General features: G+C 52.2%; 2 protein-coding genes across 2 annotated transcripts; one reads left to right on the top strand and one right to left on the bottom strand.

Annotated features, from left to right (window-relative positions):
• Window positions 1-6650: 6650 nt before the first annotated feature.
• LOC132010657 (keratin-associated protein 10-4-like) lies at window positions 6651-20654 on the bottom strand. Its single transcript, XM_059388397.1, has 8 exons — window positions 20573-20654; window positions 20305-20341; window positions 13671-14367; window positions 11266-11418; window positions 10465-10677; window positions 9403-9513; window positions 7178-7311; window positions 6651-6942 (listed from the first exon to the last, which is right to left on the bottom strand). The coding sequence occupies exons 1-8, from the start codon at window positions 20652-20654 to the stop codon at window positions 6651-6653; spliced, it is 1719 nt and encodes a 572-aa protein (XP_059244380.1).
• On the top strand, window positions 8946-9846 carry LOC132010347 (keratin-associated protein 12-1-like). Its single transcript, XM_059388236.1, has one exon. It carries the CDS (start codon window positions 9308-9310, stop codon window positions 9656-9658), a length of 351 nt encoding a protein of 116 aa, XP_059244219.1. The 5' UTR covers window positions 8946-9307; the 3' UTR covers window positions 9659-9846.
• Window positions 20655-27315: the final 6661 nt, after the last annotated feature.

Genomic DNA, 27315 nt, shown 5'->3' with positions numbered 1-27315 from the left:
AAGGGGCGGCTGGCAGTCCCCGGGTTCAGTGACTGCAGGTTCCAAACGGCCAGGTGTTTGCGGGGGCTGTCCGCGGGGAGGCGTGGTACAGCAGTCCACTCTGGAAACGTCTACAGTCAATCCATCCATTGTCTCCAAGAGTCCCCTAAGCCGGGGCGGTGTGGGAGGTCGCAGTGGGGCCCAGGGCTGGTGGTAGACGCCTGCCTGCTCTGCTGGGCTCTGACTACAGCTGGGGCAGCCGGTCTTTCACAGCACACGGCCTCTTCCTTTAAAAAGTGGATATGTCTTCCAGAAATCAGCCCAACAGAAGCCCTTGCACAAAGATGCACATGCTTATGGTCATATGGTTTGTGACAGCAACAGTCACAACAGAAGGGAGGGGTTGAAGACCATTAGTAGAGGAACAATGTTATTTTAGCATCTCTGTTGAGGAAATCTCCACAGGCACTAAAACACCCCAGGGTAGATGTGTCCACGTGAGTGTGGAGGAAGTCTTTGATGTTGATGCAGAGGAGCAAACCGAAGGGTGAGCACCTCACAGAGCCGTGTGTGGACAGACACCTATCAATCCTCTCTGTGTAACGCAGATACTGGGAGCATTTATATGAGTTTGAAACACTCACCTATAAACCGCAGAAAACTTAATACTTACTTCAGTGGGATTCCTGTTGTATCGCCTTCGGGAACCGACCTCCTTTGGGAACCGGGATCTATAAACCCGTAGAGCTCACAGTGGCGGGGGTCGGTATATGCAAATTCTCCAAGCTGGCTGTGGGGCAAAATGGTAAAGGGGACCCTGCTCGTTGCCACCCCTTGGTTTCCAGACTCGTTCTTTCCACCTATCGTCGACTCAATACCATATCGAGGCCACTGATGTGGGGTGCCTAACGGTGTTCTGGAGGGCGGTGCTCCCTTCTCATGAGATGTCACCTCCAAACTGGCCTTCAACAGGCTCCTATAGCTGGAAGGTGGGGTACCAAGCAACCACAGGTAGCTAGCTGGGTCTCAGGAAGGAGCATAGCCTCCTCTCCTCGCCCCTTGTCTCCGGCACTCGTGCGCCCCCGCCCCTGCTGGCGATAGAGACCAGCTAGCCACAGCTGGCCATGTAGTTCTGTCCCGAAGACTGTGTAGCACCGCAGCATGGGGGCTCTTCTCTGAGTGTGATAGTCTGGTCAAGCACGGGAGAAGCTGGAAGCTACCACTCGGTCCTAACTATGAGTAAACAGCAGAACAAATCGAAAAATCGATGGTTCTTAGATCTGGAAGAGAAGTGAGGTCACAGGGCAAACCACTGCCCCCCGCAAAGGGAAGGTGCCCACAGGCAAATACAAAGAAACACAGCTTGCTGGGGCTGGAGCCAAGGGCAGGGAAACCCGAACGTAGCTCACAACTTGCTGGATGCTCGGCGTAGACAAGCCTGAGAGATTAAAAACTTCAGGCAGCCCAGTCATGGGGGTGGGGGGGTCTCCTGCACTTTTGTGAGTTTTACCTCCTAGAACTCTTGGTGGTGGAGGAAGAACCCCTCATGCATGTGGCGGGGTGAGCAGAGCATTCTTAACAAGTCTCCCTCAGGAAAAAGTATTAACCAGAGCTTAAGCACTGAAGGGTTTATCAGCCTAACTGACCCCTCGGCCCCTCTAGCTGTCCTGTCTCATGTAAGGGGGGAAGGCTAAGAAACTCTCAAGAAGGTACAGGCTCACCGGAGGCCTGAGCCCTGATCACTGGCCTGTAGTGCCTCCCTCAGCACCTCACCACCACGGTACGAAGGTTATTCACGGCAGCTCCTTCCACCCAGGTCCTTGTGTCTGGCTATTGAGACAAAAATCACAGGACAAAAGGCTAAAGAACACACGTGCAGCTAGAGCGCGCACCAGAACCAGATGTGGCCGACGTGTCGGAACCGTCAGACCGGGGATTCAGAACAGCCCTGACCAATGTGCTGGAGGCTCTGATAGGCAAAGCAGACGGCACACAAGGACAGACGGGCAGACGTAAACGGAGACGGATATCCTCAGAAAGAACCAGAAAGGAACTCTAGCGTCAACAACACGTACAGAGATGAAGACAGCCTTGGATGGGCTCCCTGGTGGACCGGACACAGTGAGAAAGCGTCTCTGCGCTGGAGAACACACCAATGGAAACCCAAAAACCCACAAGGCAGAGGGACCACAGATGACAAACCGGAACAGAACGCCCAAGGACCATGGGGTGCCACAGAAGGTGTGACCTCTGTGCGGTGGGACAGCAGGGGAGAAGCGAGAGGGAAAGCACCAGACATCCCTGAAGCAAGAGTAGCTGAGAATTCCCTCAACCACCATCCAACACCGATCCGCAGCCCCAGGGGCTCGGAGAACACAAGCAGCGTGAGTGCAAAACTCAAGCATGCCTGTGCACACTGTGTCCAAACTGCGGAAAATCAGAGACAGAGTGAGCCCTGACCAAAGCCAAAGGAAAACCAGCTCACCTGCACACGGCCACAGACAAGAGTTACAGGGCCTTCTCCTCAGAGAGCAGAGCGAAATATTTAAAGCGTTGAGAGGGGAAAAAACCCATCACCCAAGAATCCTATACCCTGCAAAATTATCCTTCAAGAGTGGAGGGAAAATAAAGACTTTCTGAGACAAATAAGCACTGAGGGAAATTTTTACCAGTAAACGTGCTTTGCAAGAAGGGCCTTAAGAAAAGGAAAGTAATACAAGTCTGAAACTTTGGTCTGCGTAAGGGAAGGAAGCACAAAGAAGGAGTAAGTGGAGGTAAAATAGCGACTTTTGTTTTCCTTATTTTTAATTGATTTGGCATAATGATTTGTTCAAAATGATAATACCAACGATACATTTGAGTATCTTATGTGTATATTATATATGTATACATAAACATACACATCATACTTAACACATATGTAGTAATAAGTGTATATAGAAACACATATATATGAAATAATTAACTATGGTTTTATATTTAAAGTGGGATTTCTGGTAGATAGTTGGTCTTGCCTTCTTATCCAATTTAAACACCTCTGTCTTTTGATTTTAATATTTAGACCTTTTACATTTAATGGAAGTTGCTGATACAGTTAAATGTAAAATATCATCTTGCAGGCTGTGTTCTATTTGGGCTGACTGTTCTTTTCTCTCTTTCTCTTCTTTTCAGGTTTAGTATTTTTAATTTTCCCATTTCATCTCTACTTTGGTCTCATCTACTTTTGGCCACATCTTTTGGGAGTGGGTTGGTCAAGAGTTTATAATTTACACCTTTATTAGAACACGACCTACCTCCGAATGCTATTACCCATCGGTCTGTAGTGTCAGGACTCCACAGCAGTGTACTTCCATACCACATCGTCTGAGGGGGTGTTGTCTCCTTCACTTCTACACATGTGAAGAACCCCCAGTGCATTCGGAAGGTGCCTGCTCTAGATAGCCATTATCCTGTAAAGCTTTTTATATTGAGCTTCTCTCTAGAATCATTTCTAGAGCTGTTTTTTCCAAGCCAGCCAATCACTGGCTTGAAGAAATTTTCTGAATATTTCTGATAGTGCGTGTCTGTGGTTAAACTCTCTCAGTTTTTGTTTATCTGAGCAAGTGTCTGTTTCACTTCAATTTTTTTTTTTTTTTTAAGATTTGAGAGAGAAAGAGAATGAGCAAGAGAGCACAAGCTTGGAGGGGAGGGGAGAGGGATAAGGAGAGCTGAGCAAGGAGCCCAACACGGGGCTTGATCCCAAGACCCTGGGATCATGACCTGAGCTGAAGACAGATGCTTAATGGACTGAGATACCCAGGTTCCCCTCACTTTAATTTTTAAAGATGCTTTCTTAAAACCTTCATACGGTTGACAGATTTTTCTTTTAGTATCTTAAAGATATCTTTCCATTGTCTTTTGAATTGTATGCTTTCTAATTAGACTCTGAAGAAATTCTTATCTTTGTTCTGTATAGAGCATGTCTTTTTCACGCAGACGCCTTCAAGATTTCCTCTTCTCTTCCGGTTTTATAGTCAAACTTTTAATGATGTGTCCAGGTCATTATTTTTTGTAGGAGTGGGGGGCTGATATATTTATCCTGCTTGAGGTGCTCTGAGCTTCTTGGATCTATAATTTTATTGTATTTCATTATTTTTAGAAAGTAAATGATAAATTTTAAGAAATTAAATATTTCTTCTGGCTTATTCTCTCTCTCCTGTTTTTATGGGACTTTACTTACATGCATTTAAGTGATGATTTAATATGGTCCTACTAATTTTCCCCTACTATTTTTCTCCTTGGGTTCTAATATGGGATATATCTACTTACTTATCTTTACATTTAACGATTCCACACTTGGCTGTGTCAAGTCTATGGATGAACCCATTGAAGGAATTTATTGATATTTTATTTTGATTTTTACATAATCTTTTTGACCCTTTCATATAGTGCCCATCTCTCTGCTGAAATTCTCCTTCTGTTTGTATATGTAGTGCAAGTTTTACCTTTGATTATTTAACATATTAATTTTAGTTATTTAATTAATTTACTTGAAGCATTACATCCCCCATATGACTCAATGCTTTAGTCCATCCTGAATGTAACTGTTATTCTAAATTTAATATTTATCATTCCCATGCTTTTATTTATGAATTTACTACACATACTCCCCTAATCATTTAGCGCATCTCTTAACTTCTCTTACATATTTGCTACTTTTTAAACTTTTTTTGCTACATTCAGGATATTTTCTTTGGCTCTCCCTCCTGATATCTCTAATTCTCTCCTCTGCTATGTCTCATATTCTGTTTAAGTTGTCCACTAAATTTTTAATTTTTATTACTTGATTTTTTTTATTTCTAGAAGTTTTCTTTGTTTCCCTCAACTCTATTTGTTTCTTCTACTCTGTTCTCATATTTATAGTTCTGTAATTTATTTCTTTAAACAAACTGACTTAGTGTTTTTCTCTTATAGAGATGCTGTACATTACATCCCCCAACTCATTTGTCTTATAACTGGAAGTTTGTAGCTTTTGACAACCTTCACCCATTTCACCCACCCCCTGCCCCTACCTCTGGAATTATTATTACTATTATTGTTATTTTATTCCACATATAAATGAGATCATACTGTACAACTGACTCTTAAACAACATGAGTTTTAATTGCAAGGCTTTTTAAAAAAATACAATACAGTACTACAAATGTATTTTCTCTTCCTTATGGTTTTTAAATAACATTTTTCTTTTCTCTAACTTACTTTGTTGTATGAATACAGCATATAATATATTGACAAATAACATAATCAACTATGTTATCAGTAAAGATTCTGGTGAGCAGTAGGCTATTACTAGTTTAGGTTTTGGTGAGTCAAAAGATATATGTGAATTTTTGACTTGCAGTGGGTCAGTGCCCCTAACCCCACATTGTTCAAGGATCAACTGTATTTGCTCTTCTCTGTCTGACTTATTTCACTTGTCATCATTATTTTGCTGTTTCTGTCTGATAGCTCTAACATCTGGGTCATTTCTGAGTCCAGTTTTGTTGATTGCTTTGTCCCTTGAAAATAGATTGATCTTTTTTCCTTGCCTTTTTGTATGTCTTCTAATATTTTTTTTTTTTGAAACCAGATATTGTGTATTAATTGAAATGGACATAAAAAGTGTTTCCTCTGGGAAATGGGTGAGTCTCTTCTGTTGGGTCATCAGTGTGGTGGGGGGAAGTTTGGATCAATCTGCTCAGATGCTGACCTTGGTTTGGGTTTTGTCATTATTGCGATGACCTTCAAGGTACCTAAGACTTTGGATTCCTCTGTGGTGGGCTTCCAGTGCCATGTGCTTAGGGCAAGGGCTGGAGGCAGAGCATTCCTGCTCTGCCCTAAGTTTTCAGCTGTCCCTGTGTGCCTGGCACATGGAGGGGACCTCTCCACATGCCTGCCTCCTCCCTACCCAACCCCCACTCCATGACTGCTGTTGCTCCTGCAGCGGTACCAGCCAGGCTGAGTGGGAGCCAGGAGGGCTCCATTGTCCTAGTCCAAGGTCAGTCATGAGCGGGCCCTGTGTGCCCGGGTCTTAGAGGGTGAGGCTTTCTCCCTTCCTGCTGCTCTTCCCTGCAATGGCCAGACTTCACTCTGTAGTTGGGGTGGGTTTATGTGAGCTTTCCCTGCCCTCCCTGTGGTCATGCTCTGATTCCCATCCCCTATTCCGTGGGGGTAGCTTTTCTGCTGCCCTCCCCCATCTACTAGGTGAGTCTCAGGTGCTGGACGTGGGAACGGCACCTCCCCCTGCACCCTCCACAGACCCCCTCCCCACCTCCAGCTGAGCTGTTGGAGGGAGGGCTCTTTGAGGAGGGGCTGCTGTGCTCATGGCTGTATACATCTTCAAGAAAAGAACTTGGAAATACATGAAGATAAACCAGGGACAAGCTGCATCAGGAAAGCATGATTTATTTGGATCACACAGGGCTGGTTCCCGCTGGAGGCAGAGGACCCCGGAAACTAGTCCTTCCAAGGGCATACGCTGGGTCACAGAGGGGCCTGGGTCATCCCGCCACATCCTTGCCATGGGCTTCTGAGGGTCCGCTGGGCACGTTCTTCATCTGCCTGGGCAGAACCCAGAGGCCACTGAAGACTTGCCCCAGGAGGGTCGCAGATGTGGCCCCCTGTGCCCTAGGAGCAGTTGGGGGGGATCCCGGTCAGAAGCAGGACGGGGTGCTACAGGAGACGGGTCTGTAGAGCAGGGTGGGGCGGGAGGGCTGGCAGCCCCCGGAGGACTGGCAGGAGGAGGCCATGAGCACGAGGGGCTTGCAGCTCACGGGCACACACACAGAGGACTGGCAGGAGGGGACCACGTACACGGCGGGCTTGCAGCTCACGGACAGGGCAGGCCTGCAGCTCACGGGCACGTAGCAGGACGTCTGGCAGGAGCTGGGGGAGCAGGAGGCCGGCTGGCAGCCCGTGGAGCAGCTGGTGTGGCACATGGTGGGGCTGGAGTGGAGTCAGGGAGGAGGGCGGTGAGTTCTGGAGGCTCCTGCCCGGGGCGGCCTTTATACCCGGGCAGTAGGCGTCCCGGCAACACAGAAGCACAGCTGTTGACTTCCTCATAGCTGTTCCCCAACATCTTGTCGTGGGATGCGCTCCCTGTGTTTTGCTCCACTATAATGAGTTTGGCTGAGAGGCTGATTCCTTCTTCTGTAAACAGGATGTTCTGGTTTGGCTCTACGTGGGGCTCGTGCCGTTTCTCCAGACCAGTACTGTGCACACAGCACCGCTGGCCCCACTGGGGATCGCATCCTTTATTCTTTTTGTCTCACAGCCGTCGGTGGTGGCTTTGAGGCAGTAATGCTTCTTGAGCTTCTATTTGGCACAGGAAAACATTAGACTGGGGATCTGCAAACTGGGAACCAGGGCAGTCTGTGGGACAAATCTGGCCCTCTCCTTGCTTTGTAAATAAAACTTTATTGGGAACAGCCACGCTCATTTGCTTACATGCTGTCTAGGGCTTGCACTATAATGTGGAGTGGTTATGAGTGAGACCAAGCCCCTGCAAAGCCTGAAATACTTACTCTTTTTCCTGTATAGAAAGTTGACCAACTTCTGCCTTCTAGTAATCTATACAGTCATTGATCTGATCATCAACAAATGTATATTGTGTGCTGGCTATAGAGACGTCCTAGCCTCGTGAGCCTCGTGGGGCAATGAATAAGCGAGAACATGGAAGTTAACGCATGAAGTGATGCCACGGTGGGCTGAGCCCCAGGAAGGAAAACGAGCTCAGTAGGTGGACAGGAATGGGGGTGCTGGCGAGTGGTTTGGGGACCCGTGTGCGGAGGCGATGCTGATCAGGCACGACGTGGGGGATGTTGGGGTGGGGGGAGGGGCAGGGTTCCAAGCAGAAGCAGCCATGGGGGCGTGAGGACACCCGGGCAGAGATGCGCACGTTCCCGAAACAGTGGGAAATCCTGCGGTGCGGGCAGACCGCACAGCGTGAGTCCAGGTCTCGCGGTCCCGGACGATAGAATAAGAAAGACTGTCGATGTGATGACGCATCAGTAGGAATCACCCTATTGGAGGAAGAGAGAACAGAATTAAGAATCATGAAGAGGGTGGCGGCTGGGTGGCTCAGTCGGTTAAGTGTCTGCCTTCGGCTCGGGTCATGATCCTAGAGATCCTGGGATCGGGCCTCACATGGGGCTCCCTGTTCAGCGGGGAACCTGCTTCTCCCTCTCCTTCTGCCTGCCGCACCCCCTGCTTGTACTCTCTGGGTCAAGTAAATAAATAAAATATTTTTAAAATTTTACAAAAAGAATCATGAAGGGGTCTATGGACAATATCAAGCAGCCCAACAAGAAGCTGTTTCAGCCCATGGAGAAGAAGAGAATGAAATTGAAGCAGAAATTATGGAAAATTCCCCCATTTTTTTTCAAGTGGGCGCCATGCCCAGCTTGGAACCCCATGCAGGACTTGAACTCGCAACCCTGAGATCAAGACGCGAGCTGAGATCAAGAGTCAGATCCTCAACCGACTAAGCCACCCAGGTGTGTCCCCACATTTGTTTTGATTGGTTGTTTGTTTTTTAATTCTAACTTACAGATCCGATAGTCCCAGAAAACCCCTAAAACCCCAGCATAATTTGGTGCAATGGTAATGACCGCAGACCCCAGAAACTGAGCTTCAGACGCCTGCTTCTTGGCCGCAGTGGGAGAGCGCTCACGCATCACGGAATCCAGTCGCGCATTCGCGTACGTGGGCTACCCCTACCCCTACCCCTACCCCTAGGATGGTGGCAAGGACTGATGACTAGTCAGTGATGAGAGATAATGTGGCACCTGGCACAAAGCCCGGAACGGATGACATGGTAGATGCCACGGCCACGGCTGTCCCCAGTGAGGAGCCCAGCAGCTGAGCTCTGGTCCCTTGGAAAGACCTTTTGGGTCACGGGGTTTCCAAATCAAAACAGGGATCCCCGTTCTGGCGAGCAGGACGGTGCTTGTGTGGACAGAGGACAGGGTATGTGAGCTCGGGGAGGACCTGGAGCATCCTGATATGGGGGTCCTTGTAATCAGCTGATGGTCCTTCACCATCCTACCTGGACTGAGTCAAGAAATCACGGGGCTGCTGGGTGAGCCTCCAGCTGTCACAGAGTCATCTGAACAGAGTCGCTTCCACCAGGAAACTCCAGGAAGAGACACACAGGGGAGGAGGAGGAGGAAAACAATCAGGCCACCAGGAGGAAGGCCCCCGTGTGGCTTGTTGCCAGGATGCCACAGCCTGGGTATAAAGGCTGCCTGGGGAAGGAGCCTCCAGACCAGCCCCGTCCTCCACCCTGACTCCACTCCAGCCCCACGCCACCATGTGCCAGTCCAGCTGCTCCACGGGCTGCCAGCCGGCCTGCTGTGTGCCCAGCTCCTGCCAGATGTCCTGCTATGTGCTCAGCCCCTGCCAGACGTCCTGCTGCATGTCCAGCCCCTGCCAGACGTCCTGCTGTGTGCCCAGCTCCTGCCAGACGTCCTGCTGTGTGCCCAGCTCCTGCCAGACGTCCTGCTGCATGCCCGTGAGCTGCAAGCCAGCCGTGTGTGTGCCCATGAGCTGCAAGCCCATTGTGTGTGTGGCTCCCTCCTGCCAGTCCTCTGGGGGCTGCCAGCCCTCCTGCTCCACCCTGCTCTGCAGACCTGTCCCCTGCGGCACCCCTACCTGCTGCTGAGCCCACGGCCTCCTAGGACCCCTCCTCCAGGGGTCAGAGATAGCTGCTCTCCCAGCTCCTACCAGGCAGCACAGACATCACCCACTTCAGACCTTCCGGACCCGACTAGACCATCTTACAGCAAAGCCACTTGATCCCTGGTACCCAGGCGGAGAGTCGCCCCCAGTGTCTCTGGTTGGTGCAGGGTGCCCAGCTCTGCAGCCCCCGCACAAAAGTCTAATAAATCCCAGAGTGATCTGAAGCCCACCGAGTGTGTGCACCGTCTCTCCTTTGCGCCTTTCCCTGAACTGCTTCCTCTGCTCGTGGCTCCCAGAATCCAGGAACGCTGCCTCTGCAGAGAGGCCACAGGTTACCAGATGTCTGTACCCGGGGCACCGGCCACTCTAGGGTGGTCTCTTGGGCAAGTGGGAGCGCCTAGCTCAGGGGCCCTGCCCCCTGGGCTTCCTTTGGTCCCCCTTGGTCCCTTGAACCAGCGAGGTTATTTCTTACTCTTCTGGGGGGACTGAGGACGAATCCCTAAATTTGGGGTTTGACCCTTTTTAGGTAAAAAGGTCCCCTGCTCAGCAACCAATATGCAGAGCCAACCCAGTCTCAAAATTAAAGTGTACGCCCTACAGACAAGTAGGGCTCCTCTTTCTCCCATTCAGGGGACAGGGCTTTGTGGGTGACTTTCGTAGCTCCCGGAGATGTCCACACTGTCATCTCCAGAACCGGTGAACACAGCCCTGCAGGCACGGCAGCTCCCCAGGCGGGGCGAACTGAGAGTCTTGCCCCAGGAGCCGTCCTGGATTGGTTCGGGGGCTCACGTCATCCCAGGGGCGTGGGAGAAGGGACAGGAAGGGCGGCCGCGGAGGAGGCGGCCGCGGGAAGAGGGGCACTGGGCTGCGGGCTTGGAGCCCCGTCACCTCCGACTCCTTCTCTCCGCGGGCAACGGTAGCCCGCGACGGTGTAGACGCAACACCTATGAGCAGTTCTGTTGGCCGTGTAGATGCCCACGGAGCAGGCGGCGCCGCTAGTGGCTGGAAGGGACCGGGACCGGGTCGTGCAGGTGTTCCGGGAGGACCGCCGTGTGTGCGGTATGTCTTGGGGGCCACGGCACAGACAGAGCCTCTCCGTGGCACAGCCTCGGGTGGCTGCCCTCCTGTGTGCCCCTGCGTGGAGCCTGCACTGTGCCGGGTCGGGACACCCGGCCCAGAACGTGCCCCTGACAGCGTGGGCTCAGCCCCTGGGGTGGGACCCCGAGCCACCCAAGAGCAAGGATGCTGGGGCCGCCCTGGGCGGGAGGTGGGGGACGCCCAGAGCGTGCATGGTCATCAGCACAAGGGAGCCGGGGCACACCGGGGTGCCAGAGGGGAGCTGTCTGAGAACCGAGAAGTAGTCTAAGAAGAGCACTGTGGGGGTGGGGGTCCTTCCTGCGGCGGGATCACGGATCGGCGGAACTGGAAATGTCCATTACCGTGAGGTCACGGGCTACGTGATGGGAAATTCAGAGGGACTCTCAGAGCACCTGCTGTGCACAGCTCTGCCTCATCCTTGGTCCCTGGAGACCCCACGCCGGCCGCCTGTCACCGTCCCGGGTGTCCCGCCCCTGCGAGTCAGGCCCTCACCTCGCAGACACCCTCTCTCCAGGCACCCCGCAGCCACGGCGCCATCCGCCAGATAGCGGGGGAGGCCTGCGCCGGGTCCTCAGTGATGCTTTTGAGGGCAGTGACCGTCTGGATCGGAGGCATGACAGTGATGGGGTGTCCGGGGCCGGGGAGCTGCCCACAGAAGGGCTCCGCGAGATCTGGAGGGTCTCAGAGCATCGGGCATTGTCCCCGCACTGTGTACACGTGTTAAAGAAGCCTCCCGAGGTAAAGACTCCTGTCACCTCTGACTCCCCCACCCCGCCACCGCTGGGCAGAGGCGCCCAGCTAACAGTGTAGACTCCCTATCTGTGAGCAGTCTGGCTGACCATGTAGATGCCCCACCTGTGATCAGTCAGACTGACTGTGTAGACACCCCTTCCGTGAGCTGTCTGGCTGACTGGGTAGATGCCCCATCTGTGAGCAGGCTGGCTGACCGTGTAGACACCCCGGTATGGAGCAGTCCAGCAGACTGTGTAGGTGCTCTGTCTGTGAGTAGTCTGGCTGACTGGGTAGTCAGCCCGTCTGTGAGCAGTCCAGCTGTGTCGATGCCCCGTCTGAGAGCAGTCCAGCTGATCGACTAGGCACTGTCTATGAGCAGTCTGAGTGACTGTAGACACCCCGTCTGTGAGCAGTCCGACTGACCGGGTAGACAGTCTGTGAGCAGCCTGGCTAACTGTGTAGACACCCTGTCTATAAGCAGTCCAACTGACTGCGTGGACACCGTGTCTGTGAGCAGTTCCGCTGACCAAGTAGACACTGTCTGTGAGCAGTCTGACTGACCACGTAGACACCCCGTCTGTGAGCAGTGCAGCCGACCATGTAAACGTCCTGGCTGGGAGCAGCCTGGCCACCAGTGGCCGGCCATGCCTTTTCCAGCTGTGACCGACTTTCCTGCAGGAGCCGCCAGAAGGTCCTAGATGTTCTGGAGCCCCTGGGCCAGAGCCAGGGAGCGTCCTGCAGCCCCCCCCATCCCTCCCACGCACTATTTTGGCGACACTGGGCTTTGCTGGTGTCCACGGGAGTCTACAACCCTGCACTTCAGTCTTTGGTTACGGATGCGGTGGGAGCTTCCTCCACGTCGTTGACTCTGTGCCGTGAAGAATCCACCGAGGTCCCTGTTCATTTAGCTGTGCAGGTGGTCCCATTTCCCTGCAAACGAGCAAGTAATGGGTACAGGTTTTCAGTAAGTTCAGGCGGACTGAGGGATTTAAGGGTCAAGGTGGGTTGCAACCCAGCCCCTTTCTCGTTAAAGGCCCCCTGAGGTTTCTGCTCCGTCTCCACCTCCCTGGGGTAGAGCTAACTTGGGACAGAGCCAGCGGCTGTGGAGAGGTAGAGACCTCCTGCTCCTCCTCCCGCCTGCCGGGCCTCTGCTGCTGCTCTGCTCCTGGGGGCCTCTTCCATCTGTTCCTGGCACAAGGGGTGAGTAGGGAGCCTGATGCTGACCTGGCTGGTCTGACTCTCTAGCACTTGTGGTCCACTGAGACTGCAGGCTCATCATCTTCCACTGTTCTGAGCTTTTGTCAACAAATCCTTTTTCTCCCTGTCTCCCCAATCAGACCTTGAAGTCTTGAGTAGAATGAATGATGTCTGAACCGACCCTTGCACCCCTCTGGGGGCCTACAGGGATTTGCTGGTGCTTCAGGGCATCAGCCCTTGTGCCCAGACCAGCATGCAGGCATTCCTCTGGGCGGCACCTCTCTCCGAGGGAGGCGGCGTGGTGCTAGGTACTGGACCCTCAAATTCCCACCAGTTAGGTCGTGCTGCTCCTCAGCTCACATTTAACCTGCATGGGTATGGGGCCAGGCATGGGCGAGACCCCAAAGTCCCCTCAGGGTCCAACCCTTGTGCAACCTTGCCCACCCCCTCCCCTGGCCCAGGCTTGGAGGGCTCGTCACTGCGGGGAGGGCAGGGCCCCAGGGTGGAGAAGGGACACGGAGTGTGCAGAGCCACATTCAGACCTCATCATCTCTCAGGGGCTTTGAACTTGGAGTTTGAGAATATGTCTTTATTGTTGGCTTCCACCAGAAAGAGCTCCAGTCTGGAGCGGTCTCTGGGGTCCGAGGAGGAGGAGAAAACAAACACTGGTCTCTAGGACATGACACAAACATTTTATTGATTATAGCGATTGGCCTTTGTCACGTGGAACACGAGCAACCGGCCTTCAGAAGAGGGTTCCCGGGGAGCCGCAGTCCACCCCCACTGAGGGACTGGTGGGCATCTCTTCTCCGGAAAGGATGGGCGGCATGTTCAGGTCCCCAGTAGACAGCAGCTGTGTGTCCACCAACGGGCAGAGGGATGGTCTTGGAGGTAAGAGCTCCTGAGAGAGGACATTTGTGCCCAGGAGCAAAGACAGCAGTGCCAGACGCAGAAGTTCAAGCTGGTCAGCAGCAGGACTTCTGGGCCGAGGCGGGCACACAGCAGGCCTGGCGGGAGCCCACGGGGCGGCAGAGCAGGGACACGCAGGAGGCTCGGCGGCAGCAGCTGGGCTGGCAGGAGGAGGCAGGGGCACAGCAGGAGGAGGCGGGCACGCAGCAGGCGGGCCTGCACACGGGGCGGCAGAGCAGCGACACGCAGGAGGACGGTCTGCAGCGGGACGAGGAGCAGGGGCTGGGCTGGCAGCAGGAGGAGGGCCCGGAGCAGACCGGGGTGCAGCAGACGGGCTTGCAGCAGACAGGGGTGCAGCAGACGGGCTTGCAGCAGACAGGGGTGCAGCACACAGGGGTGCAGCAGACGGGCTTGCAGCAGACAGACACACAGCAGTCTTCCTGGCAGGGGGAGGAGCCGCAGCAGGAGGGCTGGCAGGAGCTGGTGCAGGCTGGTTGGCAGGGGCTGGACCCGCAGCTCGCAGGGGTGCAGATGAGGGTCAGGCAGGAGGGGGCACAGCAGGGGGGGGCACAGCAGGAGGGGACACAGCAGGGGGGGGCACAGCAGGCGGGGGCACAGCAGGGGGGCTCGCAGCAGCTCTCTGGGCAGTCGTCCACCTGCCAGGAGTCGGAGCAGGTGTCCCAGGAGCCGGGCAGGCAGACGCGGCTGCCGTAGCTCCGGTCGCTGGAGCAGACGGACAGGGTGGATGCGGCCATGGTGGGGCGGTGGGGCTGGAGGAGGCTGAGAGTGTGAATGTGAGTGTGTGTGAGTGTGAGTGTGTGAGGTGCTGGTTTGCCTGTCGGCTTTTATACCCTCCAGCGTGTGTGTGCGTGTGTGTGTGTGTGTGTGTGTGTGTGTGTGTGTGTGTGTTGTCTCCGCCGTCGGCTCACCACGCCTTCCTTCCTTGTTGGTCTGAGAGCTGGTAACAGGGAAGACCTCGTTCGTGCTGGTTTATTTTCCACAATTAGTTTTTACTCATTAAATGGCGAGGATGTTGTAGGACTGTTTTCCTGTCTGTTCTTTGTTGATCTCCAGAAAACTTGTGGAGACTATTGGAGGCAGGTTTTGCTGAAGGACTGCCATGGTTTCTAAGGTCACGTTCCTGCAGGGCTTGGTGTGAGGTCGGGATCCTGCAGACCAGCCCCATCAGTGTGTGAGCACTTGGGGAGGACTGTCAGGGCCATTGCACGCCCAGCTGTCGAGTGTCTGCAAGGGCCGTCGAGAGGGTGAGACATGCACAAAATAGGAAAACCTGATGAGGGAACACATGCAATGTGTGTGCGCTGGGGCCGGAGACCGTCGAGGGCTGGGGGACTGGAGACCGTCGAGGGCTGGAAACTCGGGGCATGAGAACCCTCCCCTTGTCCCCGAACTATCATCATTGCTGTCATTTCAATCAAAGCCCAAAGGGAATCTCCTTGGCACATATATTGAAGTGATTGAATGGCCAGAAATATGGGCAGGATGTGTGATGGAGAAAAGGTGAATATAAAATTTTAAAGTCCTTACAAGGCAGGAGGGGGTACAAAAGAACCAGAAACAAAACTGAAAACATTCAGATTCCCAATAAGCACATGGAAAACTACCTGAACTCATTAATGAAGTTCGTCAAATTAAAACATAAATGTCCCACCTGTAAGATCAACCAAAATTTACCATGTTAATAGTTTCCAGTGCTGCTGAGTATGGAGGCCTCACTCCCAGAAACCTCCAGCAGGCATGATTTTTACAGATTGAGCCCATAATATATAAAATGTATAATTCCATCCATTTTAAAGCGTACAAGTCAGTGATGTCTAGCAAAGCCACAATGTTGTGCAACCGTGGTCACCAGCTCGATCTAGAGCCTTCTTGTCCCTCCAGAAGGAAATCCTGAACTAGGAAGGAGTCCCTCTGCAGTCCCCGTCAGTCACTAATCTGCTTTCTGTCCCTGTGGATTTGCCTATTCCACACCTCTCATGTGTAAGGAATCACACAGTTCATGGCCTCTTATGTCTGACTCCGGTCACTGAGTGTGATGTTTTCCAGGCTCGTCCGTGTTGTAGCACGTGCCCGTGTTTCACTCCTGTACCTGGCTCAGTAATATTTCAGCAAATGGGTTCGCCACATTTTATGTCTCCGTTCCTTAGCCAGTGGACATTTGGGTCATTTCCACCTTTTGGCTGTTGGGAATTGTGCTGCCCCTGGACATTTTTGTCAAGTTTCTGTTTGAATTTTGTACAAGTTTCCCAAAACATTTTACATTTCCAGCAACAAGGTACAAAGCTCTCGTTTCTCCACATGCTCCCCAGCACTGCTTCTGCTGTGTTCTTCTTCTTCTTTGTTAAATTGTGGCCATCCTACTGGGTGTTCAGTGGCATCCTATTTGGTTTTGGTTTTCCCTGATGTCCAGTGGATATTGGGCTTCCTTTCAAGTGCTTTTTGGCCATCTGTGATTCTCCTTCTGGAGAAATGTCTATCCAAATGTTTAACCCATTTTTAATCAGGTTGTTTGTCCTTTTGTTGTTGAGTTACAGGAGTTATGCATTCTGGACACTAGACCCCTATCAGAGTTATGATTTGCAAATATCTTCTCCATTCTGTAGGCTGTCTTGTCTTTTTCTCTTGATAGCATCCTTTGATACATAAAGCTTTAAAATTTTGTGAACTCTGATTCATGTGTTTTTTTGTTGTTGTTGCCTGTGCTTCTGGTGTCCTATCTGAGAAACCATTGCCAAATGTAAGGTCATGCAGACTTAACCCTATGTTTTCTTTCTAGAGTATTATAGCTTCATCTCCTATGTTTAGGTCTTTGATCCACTTTGAGTTGATTTTTGTATATGGCGTGAGGTAGGGTTCAACTGTTGATCTGTCTCTTCTCTGATTTGGGGCAAATCCTAAGTATTAGGGATACGGCATATTTTCTGTGGTACTCGTTGTGAATATTAATTCTTTCTAACTTGTTTTTGCCTTATACTTCCTTAGGACATTATCATTCCATCTCTATCTATCCATCCATCTGTCTCTCTACCTACCTACTATCTCTCCGTCTTAATGTAGAACAAAGGGAACACAAGATAATTGAAAAATTCTACAGTTCACTGAGGTTCTGCATTTCCTGTTTTAATTCTGGTCTCTTTACTGTACAACCAAACCTTTTACCCAGTAGTTGGGTGTAGTGAAAGGTGTGTGTGAAAATCTATAAAGAGAAACCTCACTAAAACGTATTAGGCGGGAGGCTGGGCGGATGGGGGCTGATAGCCTTACCACTCATCTCCAGTTGCAAAGCCAGCAGGAAGAGAAGCTACTACTTTACTACCCCAGCAGGAGGAAGTTTTTTCCTCCCAGGACAACAGCCCCACCAATGAGAAAAGCCTCTACACTTCCGGCTCCCAGTTTACTGCAGTGGACCTTCTGTTGTTTCCCAGTCCCTCCCAAACCCCACCCCCTCCCCGGTCCTCTGTAAAACAGCCTCCTCTCTTCTCTTGTAGCTTATCCCAGATAGCAATTCTCTGTTAGTCCCCAATACACCCGTCTTTGGCTGGCAAAATAACTAGCAGTTTTATTTTTAAAGTTAACAAGTGAAAAAAAAAGTAATTAATTGTTCACTGAATGAATAAATGCAGGAAATGCTCATTCAGAGTCAGGGACCCTGTTTCTCATTCTTCACAGTGTCCTCTGCAGGGACCAGAATTGTTTTTCATGTGTTTCTGATACTCCATCTGCACAACCATTGAACTCCTACTGTATACAGGCATGCTGTGGCAGTCAGTGTCACTGGTGCCGCTCCCGGATGCTCTCCTACCCCGTCGCCCACCGCACCTGCGTGCCTCTCCGACCTCTGTGTGGGTCTGCTTCTACCCCCGGCTCTCCTGGGAGGACTGCTGTCACCGCACAGCTGAGTGAGTCCTCAGTGCCTGGGTATCTACGGCCTCCCGCGGTCCCCTAGCCCAGCTTCCTTACTCTGAGGTGTGGGGGACACTCCAGTGCACCTCATGGGATCAGGCTGGGCTGGACCTAAAGTCACACCTTGTTTACCTTCTACGGGTTCCCTGGTCTGCCCACCGCGCTCTGGACTTGTTTCCCCTGGAGGCTCTTCCTGAGTCCACCACTCAGGCTTGTGTCCATGTCATTAGCTCAGCTCCTGGGAGACCTGCTTCACTCCTGGGGCCATGACGGGTGTGAGATGCCACGGTGTGTGGAGAGCTCCGTGCCTGCTGGACGCCCGTCCCCTCCGCGCCCTTTGCTCCTGCTGTGCCCACCCTACCCTTTTCCCCTCTCCATGCCGGACCTCAGAGTTTTCCCCATGACTCCACTTCCCAAGGTCGCTTTTGTCCCAAGCTTCCCCTTTCCAGGGCTCAGATGACATCATCTTCTTTCCAAACCTCCCCCATCTCCCTTAGCCCCGACTGCCACTTCTCCTTTCTGGGTCCCAATGCCCTCTGTCTCCTGTGCCAAACCATGGAGTTCATAGTTTAGTGGACTGTTTTGGTTTTAAAATTAATTTCAAGCATATAAATCTGGTGTCTCCAACATGATAGCCCATGTCAAGACAAGATGAATAACTATTTCACCGACTTATGCCACATTCTAACACCTCTATAGGTGGTATTTTTGCTGAGAGGTACATAAAATCATGGGGCATCTTTAGTATTTTTTTTTAAAAGACTATTTGTTTATTTGGGAGAAAGAGAGAGAGAGAGCAAGAACATGGGGAGGGATGTCGGTGGGAATGCAAGCTTGTGCAGCCACTCTGGAAAACAGCATGGAGGTTCCTCAAAATGTTGAAAATAGAGCTACCCTATGACCCAGCAATTGAACTACTGGGAATTTACCCTAAAGATACAAATGTAGTGATCTGAAGGAGCACGTGCACCCGAATGTTTATAGCAGCAAAGTCCACAAGAGCCAAACTATGGAAAGAACCTAGATGTCCATCAACAGATGAATGGATCAAGAAGATGTGGTATATATACACAACGGAATACTATGCAGCCATCAAAAGAAATGAAATCTTGCCATTTGCGACAACATGGATGGAACTAGAGCGTATCATGCTTAGCGAAATAAGTCAAGCAGAGAAAGACAACTATCATATGATCTCCCTGATATGAGGAAGTGGTGATGCCACATGGGGGCTTAAGTGGGTAGGAGAAGAATCAATGAAACAAGATGGGATTGGGAGGGAGACAAACCATAAGTGACTCTTAATCTCACAAAACAAACTGAGGGTTGCTGGGGGGAGGGGGTTTGGGAGAAGGGGGTGGGATTATGGACACTGGGGAGGGTATGTGCTTTGGTGAGTGCTGTGAAGTGTGTAAACCTGGTGATTCACCGACCTGTACCCCTGAGGATAAAAATATATTATATGTTTATAAAAAATTTTAAAAAAAAGAACACGGGGAGGGAGTGCGGGAGAAGAAGAGAAGTAGATCCCCACTGAGCAAGGAGCCCGATGCGATGCAGGGCTCCATCAGAGCACCTGGGATCACGACCTGAGCCGGAGGCAGACGCTTAACCCACTGAGCCACCCAAGCACCCTGCATCTTTACTCTCGGATGAGATCTGAGTCTCGATTACCTGTGACCTGTGTAGGATATATGTGTCTTCTTCAGCACTTTGCCCCAAGTGTACTCCCTGCGAACGTCACACACCTGGCGATGTGAATTACCGGAAACGCTCATGCTAACCCAAGGTGACTAAGTTACTCAGGTATCCCCAGATTCCTTTCTGGGTTTCAAATTTAAGTAAGAGTTCTTTCCTTCAAGCCCAAACAGCCCCTCTTCTCAGTGAAACTTGCAGGGAGCACCTACCGCATACAAGGCCCACAGCTCGAGCCAGAGATGCAGGTCAACAGCCCGGCTCTGACTTCCGCGGGGCGTGCGTGCCGCCCGGTGGGGCCGAGGCGGCGGAGTAGAGGGGAATAAGCCTCAGCTTGTCTCCTCCCTCTCCCGCCCCCGCACGCGGCTGGGAACAGTCAAGGCTGACCACAGCAGTAATAGAAATAAGAAGGGCTGCTGAGGGGCGCCGGACGGGCTCAGGTCACCATCTCGGGGTCCCCCATGGGGCTCCCTGCTCAGGGGGAGCCTGCGTCTCCCTCTCCCACTGCCCACTCCCCTCTTTCCACGTGCTCTCTGGCTCTCTGTCAAATAAATAAACTCTTAAAAAAAAAAAAAATCAAAACAGGAGCTGCTGGTAGAAAGTAGGCAGGGCAGATGAGAAGGCCTCCCTCTGCGGGGGGGGAAGGTCGGAGTAGGGCAGCTAGGGTGGCTGTCTGGGCTAGCCCCGCCTGATGGGCCCGGGCTTGGGTTTCCCAGGGCGACCATCAGGGAAGGAGGCAGAGGAGCGCCTCGCTGTGTGACCTGTGTCCCATGTCCATTCACGGAATGCAGCCGGATGGGTCTGGCCTGAGGCTGAGTGTTTGCAGAGCGAGGGCCACAGGGACGATCCCCACGCAACTTCTCAGCAGGCTCACCTAGCAAGTGCGGTCAAAGGCCTCATGGGACCGCCCTCCGGAGCCCCCAGCCGTCCCCCGGCTCGGCTCGGGCAGGGCATTCTTTCCCGGGTACGTGCTGGCACCTGCTCCAACAGACCTGGGAGCGGGACTAAGTCACCTGGAATGTAAATATTTGGGTTCGGGGTGACTGAGTTCATACCAACCCCATCATATCCTTCATGTGTGTTCTTGTACAACAGGAAGAGAAACAAAACACTTCTCAGGTTAAAAATAGTTCTGTTCCCTGTGGAAACACTTCCCCATGGTAGCCGCAATAGTTCATGGTCATTTGTCGGGCCAGGAAAGGTTTTCCAGTGAAATCTCTCTCCCCCCCCCCCCCCCCCATCTCCCAGCCACCTTGCCCCCGAGCGGGGGGACAAGAAAGCACATGCCGGAGAAACCCTAATTTATAGCAAGAACAGAGAAAGTCAACTCGACACACAGAACCTGAGGCCAGGAGGAGCAGAGAGGTCCCCTCTATGTCGCGCATCTCAGTGGTGGACCCCACAGAGCCCACGGCCCAGACCATGCCCAGCCACGTGTGGGGGGCTCTGGGGACCGGCGGAGCCTCACAGCACTTCAGGGGTCAACTCCCCCCCGGGGGTCCCCTTCAGTGTCCTTGCAAGCCACAGCCCAGAGATGGCCTGCTTGTCCCCCGGACTTTGACCCCGGTCCGTCCCCGTCCCCGCAGACAGCCTCCCGTGGGGACTCTGATTCACCGGCGAACCACACGCACCCTGACGACCCAGGCCCCGTGTCGGGGTGGCGGCCCCCTGGTGCCGTCAGGGACCCTTGCTCCTGCTACGGCCCCGCTCGACCATTCTTCCTATTGGCTCTCCTTCCCCACATCATGGCTTCGTGATGGCAAGCGGCCCCTGCTGCCCCAGGCCTTGCTTCCGTGGCCGGGGAGGGAGAGAGAATGGGAGAAGGGGTGCCCGTTTCAGGGAAAGAAAGGGTCCCCAGATGCCCCGGCAGGTTCCTGCGTAGGTCTGGTTTGCTGGAAGTGTCCTGCGGCCACCCCTCACTTCAAGAGAGTGTGAGGACCTGAGCCCTTGAACCTGGGGGCCTTATCTGGCCTGTTCGTCAGGACGCGGGGGAAGGATGCGGGGCGGGCCGCCACGGGTGTCCCCCCGGGGTAAGTGAGAAAATCAGCATCTTCACCCAGCGGTGGGGTCTGGGCTTTATGAAACACTAGATTCAGGTTGGGGGAGGGGCGGCCCACACCGCCAGGCCCTGTTTGCTTTGCGTCTTGTGAAAATCCTCACGTCCCTCCACTCCTCGTGACATGGGGACAGAGTTTTAACCTTAGAGTAGAGAGATCGCTGGGGTACCTGCCGGTTGAGCGTCTGACTTTGACTCAGGTCATGATCCCGGGGTCCTGGGATCGGGTCCTGCCTCGGGCTCTCTGCTCGGTGGGATGCCTGCTTCTCCCTCTCCCTCTACCTGCCTCTCCCCCTGCTTGTGCTCTCTGTGTGTGCCAAATAAATACTTAAAATCTTAAAGAAAGAAAGAGAAAAGGAAAGAAGATGGCTGGATGCTGTACATTTCAGTCGAACAAAATTCTGTCCGGGTGGCCCAGGGATTTCCATGCGCCGGGACAAGCGTGATTCTCATGAGCCCAAGGGAGGCGCTGGCTCTGGACGGTACGGTGTGTGGGGCCTCGCGGGGCAGAGAGTCTGCGCGCGCCCACGGCGCCCCACGTGCCGCCCCCGCCCCCGGCCCGGTCCGACCGGCTCCGGCGTGCTGGGCAGGATTTTCAGCTCAGCTTGGACCCCGGCTTCCTGCTGTGGTCAGTGGGGAAACCAGGGCACCCCTCAGAGCCACGTTATTCTGGATCCAACTTCCCTGACCCACTGTTTCCTTGAAGAGTAAACCTGAATCCAGGAGTGTTTACTGTTTGGGGAAAGAAAAAAAAAAATAAAACCCATGCAAGGAAAGAATGGCAAATATTGACACAGGCCTGGTAATGCCCCGGGCACTGCCCTGGGGGCCCGCATGGGCCACACAGGAGCCGTCACCAACCCCGTGCACACAAGGAAAACAAGGTTGTCCCTGACCTCAGGTGGGGACCCTCACATGGGATATGTGAGGGGCCAGAGTCCCACCAGGACTGCTGTCCCACGGCTGTTGACAGAAGCCAGTCCAGCAAACAGAACACAGAGCCCAGGGTGCGTGGGGGGTACGCGGGGCGCCCCTGGAAGGTGGGAGGGTGGCGCTCCCTCCCTCAGGTCAGCCTAACCCGGCCTCCGCTCCCGATGGCCTGTGGGCTGGGGGGCGGGGAGGGCCTGCTGCCACTCCAGGGCCTGTCCCAGCACTGGGCCAGGCCATGAGCCAGCCCCTCCCACCCTTGGCACCCCCACGGCCCCACCCACCCCATGCCCACCCTTGGGGTGCCGTCTCTAGCCCTCAACACCCTGCCTACATCCTCCTGGGCTCTGGCTCCTGTCCCCCCAACCTCTGTGAGGCAGCACACGGCCTGCTCCCAGCAGGTCAAAGACACCCAAGATCGAAGGCCCCCCGGGGAGGGCCGGGAAAAGGCTTCAGACAACGAGGCCCTGCCGGCCATGCAGACATGCTTGTTTAGCCGGGGACTGGTTGTAGCAGTGGACCCTGGAGCCCAGGCTCCTCTTGGGCAGACAGGCGGCCCCTCCGGGGGTGTGGGCAGCTGGGGCCTGACCACAGCCCCGACCCCTCCCTCTCCTGCTATCTTTGCCCGATTCCCCAGTTCTACCTCTGTCTCTGCACAGGGGATATCTGCAAGCCTGTGAACCCCGCAGCAAGGTAAACAGGTAAGAAACAGGGGCAGAGCCCTGCAGCTGGCCCCGGGGCGGGGGGAGGGCGGAGGGTGGAGCTAGGCACATCCCCACAGTGCCAGGCAGAGTGGCTCACGGCGGGCGCCACACAGCCCTCTCCCTGGCCCAGAAAGTACACACCAGACACTCATGGACCCTTGGGCAGCGGCCCAGCACGGCAGTGGCAGAGATGGGGACAGAGGCGTCCCTACCGTGTTGGTCTGTCACTCCTCGGCCTCTCTCTCTCCCTGTCCCCTTGGCCCCAGGCCCCGTCACAGACTGTGAGGCACCAATCCTCAGTGATGGCAAACATGTCCCAGTGGGGTTCTGCCCGAGATCAGGAATGATGCAGAGTCTGTCCCCTGTGATTCTGGTTTGGGGACGTGCAGATGCGGTCTGTGATTCATTGTCAGTGGCCCGGGTCCTGAGTGGGAGCACGACCCTGCTGGGTGTGGGGAAACTCCCTCTGATCCAGATCGGAAAGCCCAGATGGTCTCTCTTAGAGCGGGATGTGATGCTCGGTTTCAGTCCGGAATCACCGTGAAGAATAAGGTGATGATGACTTTTCAGAAGGCCCAAGTGTGGCACCTGCAAACAGGGCATGGGGGAAGCTGTCCCATAAGTCCTGCAGTGACACAGGTTCCCGGCCCCGCCCCGGATGCCCTCTGGCCCAGGCCCGCCCCTGACTCACGGAGGAGGGAGAGTGCGTCTGCACCCGCTGGCCCATCATTGTGTCCTTCCTGGGTGGACCAGCGTGCTCTGTCTGGCAGGCACCTGGGTGAGCCCCTGAGCCAGAGGACTCAGGAAGGGAGGTCATTGTCAGCACAGCAAGGAGTCAGGAGAAGGGCTGGCAGGAGCCTGAGTTCTTTGTGGCTCACTCCACAGATAAAGAAACTGAGGCCAGCTCTGGCCAGGCCATTCTCCCCATCCTCTCCTTCAACCCGTCCAGAGGACCACTCTGCCCACCCCGCTCCTGGCTGTCATCCTCTGCCCAGTCCTCAAGGAGGACACCTGGTCCCTCTGTGCTCCCATAGCCCGCCAGCTGGTCCGACCCTTGAGCCCTCAATGCCCCCTGTGGAAGGCCGGTGGTCCTCTGGCTTTCTGCAGCCTGAAATACTTACTGCTCTGCTCTTGGGGAGAGCATGCAGAGCTCTTGGGGAGAGAAATGCAGAGACCCCAGCACCCATGGGGGCAAACATGCTGGGGACCTAGGTTCCTGTTGGAACAGCTTTCAGGAATGGCTGGAAGCAGGGGCCATGCCCCCTCAGATGTGAGGAAGCAAAGTCTAAAAGCCATTGACTCTCCCCCATGGCCAGATTTCATCTTGGCCTCTGCTGGGTTTGCTGAGCACAATCACCTTCACCAGTATGTTATCTTTAATCACTTCCCTCAGGAGAAAGAGCAACAGGCAGACCATCACTCCCAGACTTGGGTCCCTGCAACCCCCATACCCTAAATGTCCCTGCCTCCACAGTGCCTCCCCCTGGAGGAGCTGCCTGCCAACAGACCGTGGGTGATGTTGGCCTCTGGTCATGGATTCTCCAAATTATGAGTCAGACATCTTCTCCAGCCCTGACAGGATGACAGCAAATCCAATGCACAACGTCCTGACGTTATGGAGCCCTCATTTCCGGGAAACAGGAGCCCCAGCTGGTGGTGCAACAGAACAAATGAGTCTTAGCAGGTTTTTTTGGGTTTTTTTGGTCTGTTTGTATGTCTGTTTGTTTTAAGAATAAGCAACTGATGGGAAGCTTGCTGTGGACATGAGATCGTCATCCATCATCGGATATGTGCTGCTCACTGCCACTGGTAGAGGCCAACTACCACCACAGGGACCCTACGATGGCCCCTACACAACAGCAGAGGTGTGCACACTACGTTTGTGTTATACACCCTCTCTTCAGTTGTTGGGCTTCATCTCACTTGAACGGACCTTACTGCTTATTCAGATCCAGTCCATCTCTCTGTGTGCTTTTTCTTGTTTGAAATAAATAATCCCACTTCCTGTTGTTTGAAGATGGGCAGGTTATGAAGAGTCATCTTGAATGGATTCCAAAGAATACAAACGAACTACTGTTGCAGTGTGAGTCATAAATTAACACTTTGGTCTTTGAGTCTGTTAAAATGAACAGCTGTGGATTGTATACACTGAGACATAAGCGTTTGAAGTATGGGGCATTATTCAACTGAGACTCAGAGGAATATCTTAATGAGAAGAGAGCACATGATAACGTATGTTTGTTTTGGTCAGGGATTTCAGTGAGTTCCACTTCTGTTTATTTGGAATGAATGTCTTTGAAAACTCCTTGAAGGAATGGGATCCCTAACAAGGTGATAAAATGGATGAAGAACCAGGAGAAGATGGAAACCTGAAGAGGAACAGTCAGCACAGGGTACTGCCTATATCCTGGGGTGTTTGTGGATTCAGGAAGAGGAGGCCAAGCAGCTAAACCACACTTTGGTTGTCTTGTGAGACAGGAGGTCAAGAGCAGGAATCCAGGCCTGCCAGCTTCGTGTTTTCATAAATCCTTGAAGGCTTCAGTTGGGAACGCCATGGGTCATACCCTAGAGGTCAGGAGGAAGGAAAAGTAACTTTGCCCCCACATGGACCATTGCTCAGCTTCAAGTCACCCAATTGGTCCCAAGTATGTCAACCACTGTAATTATATTAAGGTGATCCTAAGTTGGTGATATCTCCAAGTAGCTGGGTGAAATAAAAGACAATCCTGTCTGGAGAAAGGAAACATGCTACCAGGACTCACATTATTTCTGAGAAATCTCTGAAATACGATGTTTGGCACTCTATCAAAGATAACCGAAACACAAAGAGACAAGATGACATAAATGAGAACTAGCAAAGAGAACAGACAATAGAAAGAGGGACGCAGGGACTCTAGATAAAAGATTGATCAGACACAATTTCTAAAGTAATTATGCTTATGGATTCAAGATTATAAAAGGCAAGATTAAAACTTTTTAGCAGAAAACTGAAAACTTTTTTAAAAAGCGAGAACAATTTGGAACAAAAGAAACATGCTGGAACTGAAAAATGCATCACAAATTGAGAACACAATTAGTGTGTTTTTTAGCAGGTTAGATCCAGCTGATGAGAGAATTAAAAACTGGAAGGTAAGCCAAAAGAAAATATCCAGATCCAAGCAAGCAGAGACAAAAGACGGAAAAGACAAAAGAGGGTACTAGACATGGAGGATACAATGAAAGTGAAGCATTTCAGAAGGAAAGGAGAGAATGGACAGAGCAATATTTGAAGAAATAGCAATTGAGAAGGTAATTTATTTTTCTCGTTGTTTTATAGGGAACTGAGCTCATAGTTCTCTTCTTTCTTCATAGGAAGCTGAAGTGCTTTAAAAAAAAACACTCGATCATCACTATCAGATAACCAGCATGAAAAGACTATTTTAAAGATATGGAAACAGAAGAACTTAATGTGAGCCTAAAAAACTTATTTTCAACTATCATTCTTTAATTTTACTAATAAGTAAATATTAAAAAGAGGATTGTTTTAACTAACACATGAAGAGTAACTGTTTTGATGCTTTGGGAACATAGGTGAGCATCTGTCAAGCACCTGAAACTAAAAACAAAACAAAACAAAACAAAACAAAAAAACTAAGCGTGTCCTCTGACAGTGAAACTGAAACACAAGTAGTTCATGCGGGTGAAGATATGCAAAACTTTCTTAATTGTATGGAATAGTTCCCGGAAAGCTTGACTTGGCAATGACCTGAATGACGTAATGTCTTAAATAGGCTCGACACCCAACATGGGGCTCAAACTCACAGCCTCTAGATCTAGAGTCACATGCTCTACCAACTGAGCCAGCCAGGTGCCCTGACAACGACCTGAATGAAGGACTATCTTAATCTGATTAGGTGTGAAAGCATGGCAGATTTATCAGCCAAAGGAAGCAGAGAATAAAGATGGTCACAGAGACAGATGCTGACTGGACTCATAAAGCATAGTCCAGGGCAAAGACTGTAACCATTCCCGTATTCCAGACAAGACTATCCCATGAAAACATCTTGTGCATCCCATTCATTCAACTAACTCCTTTGTTTTGGGTCCAGATCTACCATTGCAATTTTCTGGTTAGGGTTTGGTTTCCCAAGCTGAGTGTCTAGAGTGAAAAAAATCATTCCTTGGGCAATAGTATACTTTATTATAAACTGTAAGTTATACATCAGTCTCTGTTACATCGATTAATGTGAGTCTACTGCTGCAGAAGCATCAACTCAAAATCCAGGGGTCTGGTAGTGAACAGAAGGGCCATCTGTACCCCAGTGTTCACAGCAGCAATGGCCACAGTCATCAAACTGTGGAAAGAGCCAAGATGCCCTTCAACAGATGAATGGATAAGGAAGATGTGGTCCATATATA

This window comes from Mustela nigripes, chromosome 2, assembly GCF_022355385.1.
Source record: "Mustela nigripes isolate SB6536 chromosome 2, MUSNIG.SB6536, whole genome shotgun sequence".
Classification (NCBI taxonomy): domain Eukaryota; kingdom Metazoa; phylum Chordata; class Mammalia; order Carnivora; family Mustelidae; genus Mustela; species Mustela nigripes.
The sequence above is the reverse complement of the archived record's forward strand: the minus strand, read 5'-3'. Positions and strand labels throughout refer to the sequence as shown.